The sequence below is a fragment of the Xenopus tropicalis genome, chromosome 5 (assembly GCF_000004195.4).
Source record: "Xenopus tropicalis strain Nigerian chromosome 5, UCB_Xtro_10.0, whole genome shotgun sequence".
In the NCBI taxonomy this organism is placed as follows: domain Eukaryota; kingdom Metazoa; phylum Chordata; class Amphibia; order Anura; family Pipidae; genus Xenopus; species Xenopus tropicalis.
The window spans coordinates 97041065-97063515 of record NC_030681.2 but is presented as its reverse complement, the minus strand read 5'-3'; the positions used below and the strand labels follow the sequence as shown (position 1 = coordinate 97063515).

Below are 22451 nucleotides of genomic sequence, written 5' to 3'. Positions count from 1 at the left end.
TATAATGTACAACATTTCTGCCGTATTTATTTAGTTAGGCTTTATCCTTTAAGGCTGCTACAAATATTTAAACATTAAAAATAGCCAAAATAATTCTTTTTTTCACCAACATGGATTCATAATAGTTTAGTTACAATCAAGTCATACATACTACTTTATTATTACAGAGAAAAAAAAATATATAATTACTTTATTGAAAACATCTTATACTTCAGTGCTTTCCGGATTGTAGATCCCATGACCGTAACTGAAAAATTGTCTTAACTTGACCATTTGGACCATCTGGGTCAGTAACCAAATATTTCCCATTTAAGGCTTAGGAAAGCATATTCTGTCTTGAAGGAGTTACTAGCTCGATAGCTGTCCAACTTTTGTGGCATCCTGTGTCCGTGAGACAGCTTTGTGAAAGAGGTTATTTCTGGGCTCCTTAGGACATGAGGAAATCTAATGTGTTTTAAAGATTTTTTTTTTTGTAATATTGTGGAGCAGATACTGGAGAAAGAAACCAGGCAGCAAAGATTCCCCTGGGAAAAAAGGAGAGGATTATTCAGTGACTGATATATATGGATAGTATCACTAGGAAGATTCTCAGTTGACTTGAGAAGTTAGTGACAGACATAAGTAGTCAGCAGTAGTGATCAGCACTACATGAGTATTTCAGTGCTGTCAGTAGGGTTTACTTCCCATACTGGTTGCCATTCTGCTTTTTGCATAGTTGTTATTATTAATTGTAGTAATAGGAAGATTTTCTATAACGACATTGCAAAATTTATAAAAAAAAATAAATTGTTGTTGCTGTTTAGAGAAATTTTTTTTTATCTGGTCCCAACAAAATATATTATGTTTTTTTTTACCTTAGCTTTTGTGCCAGTACAGTTAAATGGGAAGAGAATATAACTTGAATTAATAGTTTATTAAAATAAAAAAGGTCTAATTAATAGCACAACTGTGTTTTAATAGAACACACATGTTGAATGTGAATTGCTTTTGTCTAGTCGGACATGATACGACCACCCCTCTCGCTAGGTATCTAGGGGTGTCCAGGAGAGCAAATATGCAAATCTCACCCTAAATGGCCATTAGACTGGGCTCAGTCCCTCCTAGGTGTCCAGTCCCACAGTTTGGGAACCACTCATCTAGAATAACACTTGACCTGTTTTATGCGGAAATCTGTATGTACTGAGGTGAGACATAGTGAAGGCAAAAGGTATGGTATCAAGTCTATAGTACATAAGGCATTTTCTCTGCTGGTGTTTTTCTTCGATTGCTTCAGTTAGATCTGTCTGTTCAAATGTATGTTTTTGGACTGAGAACTTCCTTTACCAGCATTGTACAATAAAGTCAATGCATGTCTAGTGGCACAAACAGTTTTAGGTGCTTCCCTGAGAGCTAAAATATACCAGCAGAGTAGAAACCACCCATGGTGCCATCAGCCTAAAAAATAAACCTTATTAGTTATTTCCATACAAGTGATGATTGCATGCTAATTATATTTATCCCAATGACATTTCAGTAGGCAGAACAGCCGCACCTGCATCCTTGCTCTCTGCTATTTGCTCATGAAGATATTGATAATGAAGTATTGTCTGAAGTAGAATGGCTAGGGGGCATATTTATCAAAGCAGAAAAAAAAATTCCCAAAATTAAATACTCCCAAACCACATGTACTGGCTTTTGGAAGATTTTGTAGACAAGCAACAAATGACCAAATTTTAAAGGCAACCTCTAAAACTTTTAAAGGACAACGAAAATGTAACTCACTGGAGGGGGGTCAATTTGTTAAGCACCTCCCAGTGAAAATAATCACGAACTTTAGTGATTTAGTGACCCCAGGATACTCATTTTACCTAAACTGAGATAGCATTATGTTACAAATCTCCAGCATTCAAGGGATTTAAGGTATTGCTTATTAATTGGTTAAAGTAATTGGATGCTTTGGACATGGTTCAATGACCTCTAACACCACACAGTTATTTATTAAAACAACTGTTATAAACAGAGTAAAATTTGGAGCTTCTGTTTCTATAATTATTATGCAACATGAATTTTGTACCAAAACAAAAACATTGTGTGATTAATATTCATGTTCTAGTGGTTAGCTATCATCACTGATAATAATAATCCCTTTTCCTCCAGCAAAAACGGTTATTTGCAGCAGCTGGCATCATGGGTCTTAAAAGTACTAGATCTGTTCAAGCAGATTTTAGTCTGTATGTCATTGTTTTCTAATTGCATTTTAACCACACACAATTTTATATAAAACGGTAAGAAAGATCGCAAGTCCGAAGGAAAACAAAATAGTTTAGTATTTTAATGGAGCTATCAATTTATTCCCTACCTTAATATGAAACGAACACATAATGCAGTAAAAACAAAAGAAAATACAAACTAGGCATACCAATGTAGAACTGTGGGTAATTCCTGGGTCTTTCAATGCTTGCAATTTTCTACTACTAATGTAGATAATTGTAATAAACTAGGCCACACAGTTTTCTTGTCATACCCTTAATTTCTTTTGGTACTAAACTTTTCTGATATACTTTACCTAGAGCTTGGTGTCAGTATAAAGATTAGCTCCGCCACCATGTTTATATTTAATGTTGCATACTCCTATACTTAATGCTATTTAATACTAATTAAGTATTTACTGTATAAAACGCCATCTGCCACTTTATTGCCAGACTAATAGCAGAAATTTAGGACCACATTCTTATGTGATAAACATGAATAACATTTTGTAAAATACTTTTGTGTGCATTCCTCTGTTAGATAATGTTACTAGACAGTGATTAGAATACCTTGGATGCATAAGTGATGGTTGCTCTATGTCAGTGCTGTCCAACTTCTGTTGTACCAAGGGCCGGAATTTTTCCGACCTACGTGGTGGAGGGCTGATAATGGAAGCCAGTTTTGACCACTCCCCTTTTTGAAACCGCACCCACTTGAAACCACACCCATGTTATCACATGACCATACCCATATTAATGGTTGTAGTACAGCAAAAACCTGCCATACTCTGCCTGCCCTACCCTGCCTGTGTGCAATACTCTGCCTGCCCTACCCTGCCTTTGTGTGTGCCATACTCTGCCTTCCCTACCCTGCCTGTGTGTGCCATACTCTGCCTGCCCTACCCTGCCTGCGTGCCATACTCTGCCTTCCCTACCCTGCCTGCGTGTGCCATACTTTCACTGTGTGTGCCATTCTCGGCTGGTTTGTGCCAAACTTGGCCTGTGTGTACCATACTCTGCCTTCCATACCCTGCCCGTGTGTGCCATACTCTGCTTGCCCTATGCTGCCTGTGTGTATGGCACACACAGGCAGCCTACAGTGACACAATGCTGGCACTGCTCCTACAGTCTGCACAATAACTATATATTTAAAAACTTTTTAATTGCAGTACCACCTCAGTATATGTTCTTTTTGTAGTATGCAGGGATTATTTGTGGGTTTCTACTGCTCCTGAGGTGTGAACAGGGGAACAATGGGGGTGATTACAGCCTAAACCTGAGGTGTGAACACTGCAGGGGGTGAACAATGCAGAGATTAAAAGGTGTGAACTGTACAGGGGATTACATATTTAAACAATACAGCCTGATTACAGCCTGAATCTGAGGTGAGAACCATGCAGGGGGCCAGTTAATCACAGTACTGATACCATTTAAAGCTTACACAAGAGTAAGCCATCAAAGCAGCCAGACAGGTGGGTGGCCACACAGAGGGGGGTCGCCAGTTGGACAGCACTGCTCTATGTTATTAGAATCTGACCCATTCAAGACATTTTTTATGTGAAGTTACAGAAATTCTTGAATGGAAATATAACTTACTGCCTTCGAACAGAAGTCTTATATTACTATTACCATTATGTAAATTCTAGGTCACAATTCAAGGGTACTTATAGTTCCACGGGTGCATTATAGGAGGTGGTGTTGTCAGAAACTCTCCATCCAGCACTTGAGAGATGGTCACTCTGTTGAAGGCATGCACATAAATTGCTCCCACTCAGTAAGATGTGCCTAGAATTTTAATGAATTATAATTCAAGGATTAATGAATTTAGCCACAGGGCATTAGCTTTCTGAACTTTTCGGCTGTTCATCGAAAACTTGCAGTGGGGGGGTCATTAACATGATGTGTGTCTTCTCTGCTATTTCATGTTGATTTTAATTTAGTATAGGGCATTCATCATTATAGAAATGGTTTACTCTTTTGTGGCCATACACGGGCAGATTGCAGCTGCCGATTCAGGTCCTTCAGACCGATTCGGCAGCTTATCTGCTCATGAATGGGCATCCTCAACAGGCATACGAAACTGACATCTGTCCTAAAATTGGTCAGATATCGATCGGATAGGTTTGATTTTCCCATCAGATCAGGGACCACATCAGCTCGTTTATGCAGTCCTCTGTCTGATGGGCCATATACCCTAGGGCCATATTATCAAATTAGGCCGATTGCGACATCACCAAATGAGCAGATCATAACGTGTATGGCCACCTTTACAGAACTCTAGAGAACCACAGGTCTTAAGCATTCTGAATAACAGATCATATGCCTGTACTGTGATATGAAGGGTCTGGGTTACCATGTCAACTACAAATGGGGGAATAATATGATACCACTCAGTTGCAGTCATGCTTTTAAGTGCCCCAAGAGAGGATGCTTGAGACAACCCTCTGTTTAAGCACAGGAGAGACTATTAGTGAATGCACAGGTGGGAATGACTAAAATACAAATGCGCCTACTGAAAGACCTCAGAATAGCCATTAATCGAAAATCTTGATGGTAAACATTGTGCCCGTTTGACTTACATGACCTGGATTTCTTCAAGTTGCTTAGGGCCCCTGGCTGTTTACATTCTGGGATCTTCAGTCAGTTAGTCCATTAAACATGCTCTCTCTTGTTTTGTTTTAATAATAAAGAGCTGTCATTTGTTTTGTCTTTTCTTACATATCCTGTGAAATAATTATTATCGCAAGGCTTGTATTTCACATTCCTCTTTTGACAAGAGGGTATTTTTTATCTGTAGCTTGTTCAGGTATGGGAGCTATTATCAGGAAAGCTCCATTATTAGTAAAAACCTCAGGACCCAAGCTTTTAAACACTAATATACCTGTACTTTACACAATGTGTAAGTGAAGAATTACAAAACAGCATTGCAGTAGTTTTAGGGTATTCTTAGTAATGGATCCCCAGAAAATAGATCCCATACCTATATTACACTTATTTTGAATCTCTGTGTAGCTATCCTTTATAGAAAAGACCTTTTCATAAGTCTACAGTCAAACCAGGCTCCTCCTTGGCCTGTGGATAAATGCAGGCTGAGAAACACCTCCGGTCTGTGTTGTTTTTGCGCCTTGTCCCGGGTGGAGACACATGGAGCGGATTTTGATGTAGAAATACATTCTAAGGTGTTTTGGCACCAAAATCTGCTCCATGGAACTGCTTCCAGGCCATTATAATTGCTCTGGGTGCAGAAACAACACAGAGTAAAGGTAAACGGTTAGGCTGTTTCTCTGCCTGCGAATATGTAGGTCTATAAACAGCCTGGTGTGACTGCAGCCTAAATTCAAATTTGAAAATCAAGTCATTGATTCCATGCACTGTGCAGCAGCTGAGACTTAGAAGTTCCCCTAGAGTCACTGCTCGCTGGCCTGTGTTGTGTTATATAATTTGAAAATATGTATAAAAACATATATATATATATATATATATATATATATATATATATATATATATATATATATATATATATATATATATATATATATATATATATATGGAAGAAAAAGTTAAAAATGTGTTTGTTTTACACTTCATTTGTTTTAAAACACAACCTCATTGTGTAACAGCACAGCAATTATGTTGTGAGTACTTGCTCTTTCCTGGGTTTAATGAGACCTGGTCAGTGGACTCAGATTTTATGAATAGTTTGAAGGATACATTAAGGTATTTGCTAATAAACCTGTCACATCTTGTTTGATTCAGGAAATATGTGCTAGACCATGTAATTTGCACCCCCTACCCTCAGCTAATTGGTTCTTCCCAGTGGAAGTGCGTAAGTAGTCAGAGTAGAAAGCAACTGCGCTGCTCTAGTAAGCATGGTTCTTCCTGCTGTTAATAGTTTAGGTCAAATGGCCCTAAGTGTCCCCATGTGAATTCCATGCAACAGTGGTGTTGCGTAACTTAACCTCAGCTATAATTTTCTAGCTAAGAAATCCCAGCAGCACATTTTTAAAGATTCTCTCAGGAATCCAGCTCTGAATATTTACATTACACAAATTGAATGTGGCAATTTTATCCTCAACATGAAATTTTCCCAGACAGAATTTCTTGCTTTTGACAGCATTTGATCGCAGATGTTCTTTCATGCGTGGTTTTTGCATCTGATGCAGGTTATATGTAGTTCTATTTTTACTTTTTATGCTATATGTATATATGGCAAATGTGGTTTCATGATAACATGCTTTATCCAAAAGAATATATTTTACTTTTCCCAATTCTGAATTGTTGTCACATGGGCATAAAACCTTACATTCAAACTTCTGATGTTGGCTGTGATATATGTGGGGAGCTAGTAGCACGGTAAAGACAATTCATTGACCAGGGAAACTTACTGTATATACTCGAGTATAAGCCTAGTTTTTCAGCACCCAAAATGTGCTGAAAAAGTCACCCTCGGCTTATACTTGAGTTGGGTGCCATGGGTCCCTCCAAACTAGCACCCTCTGTCCTTTATGTGCGAATTAGGCCCCCCCGCAACCAGACTCTCCAGTGCCCTGGCCCACTCCCACATCCATCTTCATCTACCATCCTCACCTGCCCCATTCTGCACAAGAAATTGCACTTTATATTCTATATAAAAATATATATAGTTTTGAAGTACTTTAACTCTTTGTGTTTTAGCTTGGTTGCTGATTGAGCTAAGGGGGTAGTACTCTTAAGGTATCATATTGTTTTTGTTGACCCTCTTCTCCACTTACAGAGCTAGTTATTTTATTGGTATTTATTTTGATTATTGAAACTTAGCAGTAGCTACTGCATTCCCCACTCTAGGCTTATACTCGAGTCAATAAGTTTTTCCAGTTTTCTTAGGTAAAATTAGGTACCTCGGCTTATATTTGGATCGACTTATACTCGAGTATATACAGTAAGCTAAGACCTTGCTGCAGGCCAAATAGGATTATTTGACTAGGGAAGCTAAGCTTTCCTTTCTGCAGGGCAAATAGGATTATTCAGCTAGTGCAGAAAGAGACAGAGGGGGTCATAGGACTGACTTAGTCAAAACTGGGCCTTGTGTCTTGCAGTAGAGCACAGGCTTGGACAACAGATCTGGCCTTGTTGTCAACGAATCTGTTTAGTATAAAGGCTAGGCCAGCTACAGCCCCATTCCATATTGCACGAGCCCTGTATTTCTTCTGTGCTGTGCAATATCATTCACTTGATTGCTAGAGAAAGGTGGTGCCACAGATAACAGCTGTTTGGGAATAAAGCAGAACAGCTCTAGTACCCATTATCTACATAAGGATTACTGTATTGGGGTATATAATATTGTGTCATCAGGAAATTTCTTATCATAGAAATACAGCGCAGCAAATTAAAATAGGTTCTATCCCGAATATGGGTGTTTACCTTCCCCAAACATACACTGAGAAGAAGTGAGGGAAGCTCATAATGGGCCCTCCAATACAAGTATTTTCATGATATTTATACTATACACATACATAAGATTTCTACATAGGATAATATAAGTAATTAAACATAAAAACATTAAAACCCCTGTGATACTACTGTAAGTTGGGCCAGTTAGATGTTACGGGTACCCTCTCCGTAGGATATGAAGACATTATAGAACTTACAGGGCATTTCAAGTACTACTATAATTTAGAATTTACTTTTTAAATACATTTTTATTTTTGCTTATTATCAAGAATGCTCTAATTGTCTTTGTGTTAACAAGTCTCTTATTGCTATTCTACAAGTTACAGAGGAAATGCCCTGGATGATAGTGTGTAGACTGCTGTTTATGGAGATAATCAGGATTTTATTGCTTAATGTTCCCAAGGTGAAAGAAGGCCCCACAGTTTGAGCTCAGATCCTGCCATATTAACCAGCTCATTGCTTGACAGGATGCATATATTATAGCAAAAAATGAACATGGAAATAAATGTTTGGCAACATTCCATTTGTGACTTTAATCTCAGCATGTACAGCACAGAAATATTTACTTTTATTAACTTTAGCCTTAGCTTATCATGGTTGCTATTTCCATATATCGCTAGTAGCCACTAATTATTTTATGCATGTTGTGTTAGTTGATACATTTATTCTCACTTAGATTGTAAGCTCTGAAGGGCAGGGACCTCCTCTCTACTGTGTTTTTTAATATGTGTCACTTAATCTTTGTTACTATGCAAGTTCATATATTAAGTTGGCCATACACTGAAAGATCCCACTTGTTTGGCGTGGTTGCCAAAATGCCCACCTTAAAGGACATGTAAAGCCTACATTTGTCTACAGTGTATACTATCGACCTGTGTAATGTCACCTTTATTTAAAGCTTCACTGCACACATCGCAAGGGGGGTGGGGCTTTGTATAGACAACAGATACAATAAGGCTAATTACAGCAGACCCCATAAAAATACTGAATAAAACCACAGTAGATGTACGCAGTCACAGACTATTTGGGTGGGATTGTGAGAGATGTAGATCAGTCAGTTCTGGGGGATTGTATGCTGCCCTGTCCTGGAAATCATTCCCTTGGATTGGACAAGGAGAGTTGGAGGCTCTTAATTCTGTATGGAAAAAATACACTCAAAATAGCATGAATGATAAAGTTATTGTATTTGAAAATAACTGCTTGTTAAGCCTTTATGTGCTGCTCGATAATCAGTGCCTTTTCAAGACAAAAGGAATCGCAACCCCTAAGACTACGAGTGTACTGCTTTAGTGGAAGCTAAAACTTGAACTTATGTAGTGGACCACAATTTACACAGAACAATGTGTGCTGCTGTTACTATTGTTGTCCATCTCTTGTCTACTGTGCAATAGAATCATTTTTCATAAATCCACTAATGTATGCATTAGATAAAAATCTCTGCAGGTTTTAGGGTGACTAATCTCCCCACTATGACATCCCACCGGCGAAAATGTAAATCGCCGGTGGGATGGCATACGTGCCGGCTCGATTTCCGCAAATCGCCGTGTATGCTATCCCTTCGGCGATTTACATTTTCGCCGGTGGGATGTCATATTGGGGAGATTAGTCACCCGCAACAAGGGAGATTTGTCGCTGGCAACTAATCTCCCCATGTGCCAGAGCCCTTAGGTAGCAAGATGCTTGATAGGGAAAAAATGTGACCATGAAATAAAGAAAGCAATAAAGATCTTACCAGATCTGCTAAATTGCAACTCAAAATATTAATACATTTAGCAGCTTAAAGTTTTATAAAGCAGTTAGGATTGCTACATAATACTCCTTGTGCTATCTCATAGCCAGTTAGAGGAAGGCATTTTACCTCCAGTCCTCACTTATACCCAAGGGTAATGGGACACAGGTGTTTTGACCACTAGTGCCCTTTAGCAGAGAACAGCAGAGGTCAAAACTTGACCCAAACAAAGCTCAAGCTGTGGACCATCTGTCACTTCTCCATGTGCATCCATGTAGCGTTTCTGTTGCAAACTTACCAGTTTTACCAGCGCAGGGCAACTGTACATTATATTTTAATTACTTTAAAACACTTTCATTTTTTGGTGTTACTGTTCCTTTAAAGTTGAGTAGTTTATGTATAAATAACAGCTGAGAATAACTACCTGCTAAGTTATTTACAATGTTTCTCTATGGTAGTTAATGTCATGAGTGCATTTAAGTCAACTCCACTGTATCTTGGCATTAGTGTTACTTTTAATTTCCTTTTATTTAGCTTTTAAACAAAAGTATATTATTACATATACAGTACCGTGTATACTCAAGTATAAGCCGATCCGAATATAAGCCGAGGTACCTAATTTTACCTAAGAAAACTGTAAAAACGTATTGACTCGAGTATAAGCCTAGGGTGGGAAATGCAGCAGCTACTGTGGCTATGAGTTCCAGGATTGTTATACATGGAATTGCCACTGTGGTAATGTTGCTATAAGTTCTGGGCAATTATACATAAAATTGACTTTTATTTACTTACTGAGTATGTATCAGTAAAATGTAATAGAGCTGCTAAAGAGTTTTCCAGCTGATGCATAACTCAGTAACTCAGTCATAATATCCAGTCATTCAAAGTTGTCACAGGAGCTCCCCATTTTGGATTTAGGAATATCGGTGACACTGCACATGCTCAGTGATAATGGTTATTGCAAGTTATATATTGGTAATTGGTAAATATATTTTAAAAAATATATTTTTGGTTTGGCTTTAAAGTTGATTTATAATGCACCAACCACAGCTGGACCACAAAGAGGCCCAAACAGACCTCCATCCACCCTATAAATAATGACTGTCTATAGCATCTTACAGCAGCCCCTCTGGAATTTGCCTGAATCCACAGATTGGGCCTCTGTGTACTGAAAATCAGGCCCGGCAAACAGCCCCCAGCAGTCCAATAAATAGTGAGTGCCTATGGCATCTTACAGCAGCCCCTCTGGCATTTGCCAGAACCCACAGATTGCCAGTCCGGGCCTGGCATCAACATATTCCGTAGAGTTGTATAATGTAAAGTTTTGAACAAAACCAGCATGACAATCAGAAACATAACAAATACAAAACAGGTTAATTAGCACAGTGCCTCCAGTACGAGTTGTTGGAAACAGTACACTTGATTTTCCCTTGATAAATGGTCTCAAGTAACATTTTGCTTTCTGCACGAGAATACAATGTTGAATCAGAACTCATCTATTATTTATAATCTGGATTTAAAACAAAAAAAGAGTTTTCACAATACTTTGAGGCTATTTTTCAGTTTAAGAGTTAATATCAATGCAGCAATATCCAGTGCAATATCCATCATCTTTTTGTGACACATAGCTGTCTTTCCTGGCACTCAGCGTGCACCCCCCCCCCTGTGAGTATAGACAGCGCTTGCACGCCGCACCGCCACCTCTGTGTGAATATAGACAGCACGCATGCCGCCCCCCCCCCCCCCCGTGAATATAGACAGCGCTGGCACTCAGGCACCCCCAAGGGACTTTAACCGCTTACCTTGTACCCCGGGTTGGTGCCCCTGTTAAGAGAGAACCGCACCAGCCCGGGGTAGCAGCGAGCGCTTCCTTCCGCATTGGCGCATGCGCATTAGAGTGAAAAGTCGAACTTTTGCAACAAAGCCAGCTTTTCACTCTAATGCGCATGCGTCAGCCCAGGCATTTTGCCGGCAGAAGAAACGTGGAAGATCGCTGCTAACCCGGGCTGGTGCGGTTTTCTCCTAACCAGGGCACCAGCCCGGGGTACAAGGTAAGCGATTAAAGTCACTTGGGGGTCCCTAACATTTTGGCACCCCCAAGTGACTTAGCCTTTCCTTCTCCTTTAAATGAAAAGTTGGTTCTGTAGTTTTTTAATTTGTCTCTTTGGCTGTTGGGTCATCATCCCTAGCAACCATACAACAAAGGTTTAAATACCAGAAAAAAAAATCAAAATAAATAGTAGATGAGCAAATTAGAAATAAATAGTATTTATAAAAATGTGGCCTTGATCTGCTTTGATATGGCTGGGTCATTGACCATGATGACAGAAAAATGAAGTCTTAGGGGGTATATTTATCATGTTGTGTAAAAAGTGGAGTAAACATTACCAGTGATGTTGCTGATAGCAGCCAATTAGATGCTTTGCATTGGTTTTCTAACTATTGAAATCTACTTGCTGATTGGTTGCCCTCTGGCGACATCACCAGTAATGCTTCACTCAACTTTTTACACAGCAAGATAAATATACCCCTAGAGCAGCGTTTTTCAACTGCTGTTCCGCGGCACACTAGTGTGCCGCGAGATGTTGCCTGGTGTGCCGTAGGCAGGGCTGCAATTTTTACTTTAAAAAAAAAAATCCGGGCCCTGTCATTGGTTGCGCCCCGTGTGTACGGGTGACGTCAGTACGCACGGGGCGCAACGTTATAAAAGGGCCTGTGTGCGGTCACGTGTAGGCAGAAGTGCAGAGGCGGCGCGCGTGAGGGGAAGATGCTGCTGAAGCCGCCGAAGAGTAAAATGCTGCTGGGCACCAATGTATTAGGGGGGGCCACGGGGCACACTGACTTATGGGGGCACTGCTGCTGGGCACCAGTGTACTAGGGGGGCTGGCTCTTGGCACCAATGTACTGGGGGGCACTGCTGCTGGGCACCAATGTACTAGGGGGGCACTGCTCTTGGCACCAATGTACTAGGGGGGCACTGCTGCTGGGCACCAATGTACTAGGGGGGCACTGCTCTTGGCACCAATGTACTAGGGGGGGCACTGCTCTTGGCACCAATGTACTAGGGGGGCACTGCTGCTGGGCACCAATGTACTAGGGGGGCACTGCTCTTGGCACCAATGTACTAGGGGGGCACTGCTGCTGGGCACCAATGTACTAGGGGGGCACTGCTCTTGGCACCAATGTACTAGGGGGGCACTGCTGCTGGGCACCAGTGTACTAGGGGGGCACTGCTGCTGGGCACAGAGTTAATTTTTTTAACATTTTCTAATGGTGGTGTGCCTCGTGATTTTTTTCATGAAACAAGTGTGCCTTTGCCCAAAAAAGGTTGAAAAACACTGCCCTAGAGCAGTGATCCCCAACCAGTGGTTCGTTAGCAACATGTTGCTCCCCAACCCCTTGGATGTTGCTCCCAGTGGCCTCAAAGTGGGTGCTCATTTTTGAATTTCTGTCTTGGAGGCAAGTTTTGTATGCATAAAACCCAGTGTAATTGCCAAACAGAGCCTCCTGTAGGCTCCCAGTCCACATAGGCGCTAGCAAATAGTCAATTATAGCTCTTATTTGCTCCCCTAGGACCTATTTCCATGCTTGTGTTGCTCCCCAACACTTTTTCAATTTGAATGTGGCTCACGTGTATAAAAGGTTGGGGATCCCTGCACCTACGTGTAGTCAGTTATCACTGATCGTACTTTCTCTCTGTCTTCCCATAACCATTCAGGAAGACAACATATTTTGACACTCGTCATCAGCTATTGCCATATCTTTTTGTTCTTTACGTCCCTAAGCAGCTCTGGAATGTTATGGATCCGCATGCCTCACTTCCTATTTGTATTTTAACTTTTTCATTTTAAATTCCATCTTCTACATTCCACTAGCAAAGGATGTTACTAACAAATTCTAAATGGTTTGCTGTCTGCTACATGTATTTGTCACAATATCCTGCTAAATTTCCTGATTATATGGAAAGATGTGTTGTTCACAAACATCCATAGTTTTGTCCTCTCAAGATTCATATTATTCTTATTTATGCTTATTTTAAGTCTTTGCTGCCAAATCTACAGTCTATTACTGTGTGTCCATGAATTAAACATATGATGGCAAATATTTGTACATTTAAACCGGTTTAAACCATTGCACCCCGGTTGCTTGGATTTAGCCTGGTAACTATATTTTTTAGTTAGGCATACAGAATATACATGGAACGCCTTAAAGGACACCTATCAATAAAAATTGCTTTTCCCACCAAAGGTTTGGGCTAATGTACTCCAGATGGGGAAACAATGGTAATATTAAGAAAAGCACCCAGGCAAGCATTTAACCCCACCCCGCACATCAGATTTTTGTATCAAATTCCTTAGGGCTCATTTATACAAGCTTTTTTATTTGGCTGCATATACTGTAAAACAGCTTTCATTACTTATTATGAATACTGACTCCTACAGTTTACAGCCAATGTATATAGTGTGGGGTTAACCACAATAAATGTAACCATAGTGGCAAAAGAACATCAACATGTGCAATTTCAAGCGTCGGCTACAGCAAGGTCAACTTTATTGTACTCTGCAGCAGTGGAAAATATCAATCACTGAAGAAATAGTATCTGATCACATTGACAGGATGCAGGTTGTTGGGCAAAGACTGAATTTCGGCCATATACAACTCGGGTAAGCCTGGTGAAGGGTCCCGTGTATGGCCACCTTAAAAGCATAATGGCATTGATAAAGTTTGGTGGAGGAACAACAGTCGGGTGGGTTTCTATGGTTTGGGCTAGGATGCCTGGTTACATTAAAAGCAAACTTTAAGGGCTAAACTACCTGGGATATTTTGATCAGGTTTTGTGTATCAGACTTTATAAATTGGAGTGTATGTTTTGTTAATGTAGTTACATCCAAGAGTCAATGTATTTCAATAAGAAGAAAAGTCTTTTACACAGCATCAGATTTTATCTTGTCACAGCATGCAGCAATCCCTTCCAACAGGCGCATTGTGTCAGATGGCAAATGTTCCATGTAGTTTACACATCAGATTTTATATCAGTCCCATTATATTTTCACCTGGGTTGGGTTTTGTAGTAAGCAATCTGTTTATCCAAACCATCCCATAAAATCTCCTGTATAATTTAGTTCTAAGCTTGTAGAATCACCATAAGATTGCTGACTATGAGCCAAGCTTGATCCACAACATCAGTTTCCAACCTTGCTGTAAGAAATCCGTACAGGTATGGGACCTGTTATCCGGAATGCTCGGGACCTGGGATTATCTGGATAAGGGATCTTTCCTTAAATTGGATCTCCATAACTTAGGTCTGCTAAAAATCATTTAAATATTGAATAAACCCAATAGGCTTGTCTTGCCTCCAATAAGGATTAATTATATCTTAGTTGGGATCAAGTAAAAGGTACTGTTTTATTTTTACAGAGAAAAAGGAAATCATTTTTAAAAACTAGAATTATTTGCTTATAATGGAGTCTATGGGAGATGGCCTTTCCGTAATTCGGAACTTTCTGGATAACGGGTTTCCGGATAAGGGATCTCATACCTGTACTGCAAATGTTGATTCTGTTAATTCGCTATAATTCTGATGAGAATACCGAATATCCAACATTGGTATTATAATGATCTCTCTGATCAAAAAGTTGGTAAACCCCTAGAACATTTCTGTTCTCCTTGAAAGAATGTTGGAATGCCTTCCATATCCAAACGTGACTTCTCTTCCTTATTGTGTGAAGCAGCAACTTCCTCACGGAATAGCAGAGGTGACTGAAGTGCGTCTCTTGGGCTTTTCCAGGATGTGATACTTGTTAACTTGAAAAGCAGTTACCAGAACAACATGCCATGCTTGTTTGTGGATTTTTGTTGCTTTTTTTATTTTGTTGTTGAGAATTTTCCATAAATTCTATTTATAACACCTGTAAATAAGCTATCTCTAGCTCTCAATCTGCCTTTCTATTTTGTGGGTTTTTTTGCGTTGGGTTTTATTGCATAACAGGTAAGCTGCTGGATCTATGGTGCTGCCTTATTTAAAAAGCAATAAAAAATGAAATTTTGCGAATAATCTGTTCTGATTTACTGAAAAATTTGCTAATTGCATTGAAGTCAATAGGTGTTTTTCTCAGTTTCTAGGTGACCTTTCTTTATACATGCACAACTTAAAGTCAGAGTGTGTTTTTCACTCCAAATGGATTTAAGTGAATAGGCATGTTTTTTTTCTGTGTTTTTCTTGTCTTTTGGCAACTTTTGCCACACTTTCACGAAAAAATTCACAGGTGGCGAAATGCAGAATTTCACTGTGAATCCATGTAGTACACTGCACGTTTAACTTATAACAACAGGGTTTTACAATAATTTAAGGGTTAAAGAATAACGATAGTATAGGAGGACTCAGAAAAGCTTACAATCTTTATTGGAAACCTTACATTTATGCTACATCTCAGTAGCAGATTGGATTTTCTATTTATGCATGATGGGCTTATATCAGACCCTATCCTGTTAGCACTCCCCCAGTGGCATAGATCACGTGCAGTGCAAATTTTTGACTTAAGCGATGAGGCACAGGTCACATGGCCAGCACATCATCACTGAACTCTTAGGGGACAGATACATGTTTAAAGATGGTGGCTGTGTTCTTTAAAGGGGTGGTTCAACTTTGAGTTAACTTTTATTATTGTATACAAGGGCCAATTCTAAGCAACTTTTTAATTAGTCTTCAGTATTTTTTATAGTTTTTAAATGGGGGTCACTGACCCCAGCAGCCAAAACTATTGCTTTTTGAGGCAACAGTTTTATTGTTATTGTCACTTTGCATAACTTTTTTCTATGCAGGTCCTCTCCTATTCATATACCAGTTATATCTCATATAAATCTTCCCCTTGTTACTTAGGTAATGTAAACCCTAGCAACCAGATTTCTATTAAAAGCCATACCTATAGTGATTCCATTGGCCTCTATATTAAAGGAACAGTAACATCACAAAATTAAAGTGTTTTAAATATGTCTATGAAGATTTTCATTCATCCAGGTCATGGTATATCTAGTATAAATAAATCTAAAGCGACTGGACTTGTTTAGTAATCATTAAAGACATTTCACTACTCATCCGAGCAGCTTCTTCAGTTCAACTGACTGGTATGGGAAGTCCTCAGCATATATACTCTTCCACTAATCCAATCACAATGGCACTTTGTAACTCTTCAGAAAGGTGACATCTGAAACTCACAGAGGTGTGAATGCTGTGGAGTTACTTTGAAAGGATTACCAAAGTATCATGCAACTCTTCAAACGGGTGTTACTTGTTAGGGCTCTGGCACACGGGGAAGATTAGTCGCCCGCGATTAACTCCCTGTTCGCGGGCGACTAATCTCCCCGAGTTGCCTAGCCCTGCCATCCCACCGGCGAACATGTAAGTCGCCGGCGGGATGGCAGACGCGGCGGGGCGATTTCCGGAAGTCGCCGAAAAAGACTCGCGAGTCTTTTTCGGCGATTTGCGCCAAATCGCGCCGCCGCGTCTGCCATCCCGCCGGCGACTTACATGTTCGCCAGTGGGATGGCAGGGGCTAGGCAACTCGGGGAGATTAGTCGCCCGCGAACAGGGAGTTAATCGCGGGCGACTAATCTTCCCCGTGTGACAGAGCCCTTAGAGTTGCATGAATGGATGTGTGAAGAGTTCTGAAACTGCCGGGGTACAGATGTTAGAACAGCATTGTATGTAGCAGACAGATGGTGTATGCTACATACAATGAAGAGTATATATGCTGAGGACTTCCCATACCAGTCAGTTGAACTGAAGAAGCTGCTCGGATGAGTAGTGAAACGTCTTCAATGATTACTAAACAAGTCCAGTTGCTTCAAATTTATTTATACTAGACAAAGTGTTTTAAAGTAATTAAAATATAATGTGCTGTTGCTCTGCAAAAAAACTGGTGTTTTTGCTACAGAAAAGCTACTATATAAATAAGCTGCTGTGTAGCCATGGGGGCAGCCATTCAAGCTGGAAAAAAGGAGAAAAGGCACAGGTTACATAGCAGATAACTAGTAGATAAGCCCCATATAATGGGGGTTTGTCTGTTATCTGCTATGTAACCTGTGCCTTTGAATGGCTGCCCCCATGGCTACACAGCAGCTAAGTTATATAAACTATAGTAGTCTTTCTGAGGCAAACACACCAGTTGTAGCAATGCAGGGCAGCAGTACATTATATTGTTATTACTTTTATACACTTTCATTTTTTGGTGTTACTGTTCCTTTAAGCACTTTTTTTTGTAATCTCCACATTGTAAGCAAAACTGCTCACTTCCCCATCATTCATCACAGTTTCATGAAGACCAAGACTGTAAGACATGCACAGAATGACGGAGGAACATTGGCTCATGCGCATTAGTAAACTTTGTGAGTGCGCCTTATAGTTCTCAAGAATGAGCGCTCACCACTGCAAAGTCCCGCCTTCTGTAAGCATGCACGAGAGTCTTAATCATGCCGGTATCTAGGGATGCTTTGCACATGCGCATTTCCCTTCTTGGTGCCATGTTTATGATGTCACTGAAACTAAAATGGCACCCGTGACAGTGTGGGAATAGCGCCAAATTTGAAAGGGCAGTGCGGGGGACAAAAGCAATATTTTTAAAAAATTAATTTGCCAAACAAGTACAGATAAGCGGCCTCTGTAATATACTGTGTGATTGAGTTGAAGCCTTTGCTTGTCCTTTAAGGATTGCAAAAATGATTTTGTAGTCATCATTTTAGAAGGGAGGCTCCTATGTATAGATAGCTATTGCAAGAAACTTTTTCTAAATTACAGGATTATTAAACAAATATTAGAAATATAATAAATGAATCAATCAATGTTAGCCCCAGTATTTGTAGTATTGTGGCAGACTCTGGACTGTTACTCTAATTACCTTGAAAGGATCAATATGGAGTAGCTTCTATTTATTTGACCAGTTTAGCTCAATAACTAAATGTGTAGATATTTCCTGAATAAAACATTTTGGAAAGGTATGTCCAGCACAAGCCCTATTCATTGCATTTCCTTGTTGAACAAGAGACTATACCATCCCTTTAAGTCCAATAGGTGAGAAGGAAAAAGGTGTTAGACCAGAATGTTACAGGTTAAATACACTGACGAACTGAGGAAGAGGAAGTGCATGGTTAGTCTAAACACACTTGTATAATGAGGGTCAGAAAGAACAACAGGGGGCACAAAAGTTGAAAAGAAACCTACTCGAGGGAAACTGCAGGAATTTCATTTGAAGATACAGACCATAAAAAGTAATAAGTGGTAGCAGATATGACTGTGTGTTCATGTCTATAAATGAAATACCAGCAGTGACTCCTGTATTGTACAAAATTTGTGTTTAAAAACAATATTTTTTGCTGAAGTCAATGTTTGTCACAAACCAGTGACCTTAATCAGGTAACTACAATACAATACAATCCAGTAATAGGCAATACAGTGCAATATAGATAAATTGTGGACGGAGCACAGGAACATCCTTCCATAAAACATCACTTTTATTTAAACAATTAAAACCATCACGGAGTTAGGCCCTCACAGCTTATAGGCAATACAGTAATCTGGCACACTGCGTGCCACACATGTATTTTAACAGATTAGTCAAATTACAGCACCAGAGTTGGGATTGGGCAGGGTTCCAAATGCTAAAACCTAGACAGGCAGTGTTGAACCGGACAGCCCTTATAAAAATCCAGATTTTGTCTTTACCCTCTTCAAAACCGGGGATATGCCAAATCTAAACTCTTTGATTCAGTCTAAATTAAAGAATGATTAAAATTCCAGAATCTCTATATATGCTTTCAGCCGTCCAGTAAAAGGTAATGACACAGAGAACTGAATTGGATTGGCTAAGTAATAAAACTTTAACCATTGCTGGTATAGGGCCAAATCTTGGTGCATCGATAAACTGAATGCATGTTCTTTAGCACTCTTCTGTCATCAGTCAGATCTCAGTAGAATGTTTCTTCCGACACAACACGTACTTATTTTGAAGTATGTTTTCACCTTGATATGTGGAAGCTTTTTTTTTTTTTTATTTTAACCTGATGCCGTTGAGTGATGCTTGTTTTCCTCTGCTCTTTTATTAGAATATCCATGAGTCTGCCAACAGAAAATTTGGATCAGAGACACATACGGAAGTTATAGGGACAAGGTTTGATGTAATAGCTTATTTGTAAAGGAAACACAACAAGTTTGGTATTTTACTGAAGCAGGAAGTTCAGAATGGCAGTACAACATATTTTCAGGTGCTACTGAGTCATGTGTTGTTAGAAGTCTGCAATTTTAATTTTCCTCTCAAGCTGCGTGTTATCCCCGCTGAAAGCAAAATGCAAGTAAATAACGGAAGGAAACTGATGACAGTTCTGAATTATGTAATATACAAAGACAATTGCTCAGGGAACTATACTTCTGAATATTAAGCAGGTGGAATTAATTCTGGGTACTAAGAAAAGCACCCAGAACTAATAAAAGTATATTATATATATATATATATATATATATATATATATATATATATATATATATATATATATATATATATATATATATATATATATATATATATATATATATATGATGCGTTATAAGTGCTGCAAACCTTTATTGCCTGATTAGCTAACGGTGGAAGTCATTTGGGAAAAAAGCTTTCCTTTAGGCTAATGCCACACATAGCGTATGGCGCATATTTTAGGCTTGCCAAAAATACACTCCTACTTGTGCCTGCACCCGAATGAACTGAATACGCCCGGGTGCAGGTACATGAAGCTGATATCCGCATAAAAACGCAAGAAGTCTTGCATTTTTATGCAGATATTGACTACATGTGCCTGTACCCGCGCGATTCAATTCATTCGGGTCCAAGCGCAGGTAGGGGGAGTTTCCAGTGTATGGTGCATATTCTCGCAAAGCGTTTTTCGGCTTTGCCAAAAATATGTGCCATACTCATCGTGTGGCATGAGCCTTATGTTTACTTATTTTTCTTATGACATGAAATCATTCAATTACCTTAATCAACATAGAATTGTCTCATAATTAGCATTTTGGCTTAAAGGCTTTTTTATTGCAACATGCATTATAGAAAGTACAGTGGTGATGAAGATGCCCTGGTGTATTGATTAGAAACTACATTTGTGTAAAGCACTACTGTATGCTTCATCTTTTCATTTTAAAATCAAATTTCTGGTCTGTTAAGAGAATTAGAACTCATTTATGCTATTAGTGTAAATAAAGGACATATATAAATGCGCACTAGTATACTCAAAACTATGCTTTTTTGGTGATATTCTTTGGAAACGTATCTTGCTTTTTTTTTTAGCTTTATATGCAAGCATTTTGGCATAAAATCTGAGTTAGGGTTTGAATCATTTTGCACAGAGATACAGAAAAGGATATTTTTGTGAGATCTTAAGCTAAGTGCATATAAGGTTTGTTAGTCTGCACCAGCAGGAAGCTTGGAGTAGGCCTTGATACAGTCTGTTTATTTACCAGCACTGGAAAAATCCTGCATCTGAGCTGTAACACATAGCAACCAATCAACCAGCAGCAGGTAGAATGGAGTAAGCATAAATTTTATTGGTTGCAATGCATTTCTTCCCAGCTGCAGATTTGCCCATTGTTTGTAAATGATCCCAACTAAAGTTTCTAGGAGCTGGTATACTGTATGTGAGTGGGGAGAGAACATAAACCTAGTTAGAGAAATCTGATTTTGTGGTGTTGGCTACAGCTCACTTCAGGCCAAGCTACTCATATTCCCACCCAAACGTGGTCCATTCCTGCAATTAATCTTACATTTTAACATCATCACCTTACATAGAGTTTCCTACAGCAGGTGTCTATATTTCAATTAAGACTCCTCCCCAACTTTTTCAGCCCACATTGGATCCCTGCCAAGGTCATGTCCCTTCTTACTAAGAAACATTAGAAAATGTCCCTCTGCTGTCCCTTTCCCTCTGCTGCCAAAGCATTAATCCATGCCCATATCATCTCCAGGATAGATCACTGTGGTGTATTGCTAGCTGATCTCCCTGAATCTGATCTCCATCCATTGCAATCCTCACTGCTGGTGCCTGCATCATCTTACATGTATCTAAACCTCTCTCTTCTGCTTCACTACTAGAGAATTTCTTCTAGCTCCCAGTCAAGTGGCGCATTAAGTATAAAATTCTTTCCTGTCTGTCTGAGCCCTTCATTCCTCTGCTACTCTCTCTTCACGGGACAGGCTTCAATACCTTTTTTTTAAGGTCCGAGGGATATTAACTGGTAAAACCCGTTATACATCTTTAAATCACCAAACATGATTCTAGAGGAGTGCATTCTTCAGCTTTTGTACATGTGAATATATTTAATGAATATGTTTCACACTGCAAATGCCTCACGTAACATTCAATTCTTGGTATTTAGTATTGAACTTTATATACACTGTTAAATTATTTTTGTCCTCTGATCAGTGTTGGACTCTGATCAGGGATCATCTCATCTTTCACAAGTAACATAAATGTGCGTGGACTCTGTTAACGATTACAAATGTTATAACATTACAGGTATTGGACCCATTATCCAGAAAGTTCAAAATGACAGAAAGGCCATCTCCCATAGACTCAATTTTAATCAAATAATTCACATTTTTAAAAATGATTTCCTTTTTCTCTGTAATAATAAGACAGTGTCTTGTACTTGATCCCAAATAAGATATAATTAATCCTTATTGGAGCCAAAACAATCCTATTGGGTTTAATTACTGTTCAAATAATTTTTTTATGGTATGAAGAACTGAATTACGGAAAGACCCTTTATACAGAAAACGCCAGGTCCCGAGCATTCTGGATAACAGGTCCCATACCTGTTCATGTAAATATTTACAATTAGTGATAAGCGAACCTGTCCAGTTTTGCCAAAACATTTGCAACATGGCAAAAAGTCACAAAATATATTGAAGTCAATGAGTGATATTTTTTATATGTACAATGCCTTCTATTATATGCAGTAAATCTATACAGACTGAACAGCTCATTTCTAAGTGCTAAACCAAAAGCCCATGCCAGTGAACTCCTGG

The 22451-nt window shown here is 39.3% G+C and overlaps 1 protein-coding gene across 3 annotated transcripts in view; it reads left to right on the top strand.

Moving 5' to 3' along the window:
• mcph1 (microcephalin 1) overlaps positions 1-22451 on the top strand; it is a 143484-nt gene that overhangs the window by 105901 nt on the left and 15132 nt on the right. The window contains exon 13 of one of the 3 annotated variants that reach the window (XM_018093733.2): positions 19486-19639. The exons of the other annotated variants lie outside the window; for them this stretch is intronic. Within the exon in view, the coding sequence (XP_017949222.2) occupies positions 19486-19575 (90 nt within the window). The 3' untranslated portion in view covers positions 19576-19639. Of the gene's footprint in view, positions 1-19485; positions 19640-22451 lie in introns of those variants that run through there. 3 annotated transcript variants of the gene reach the window in all.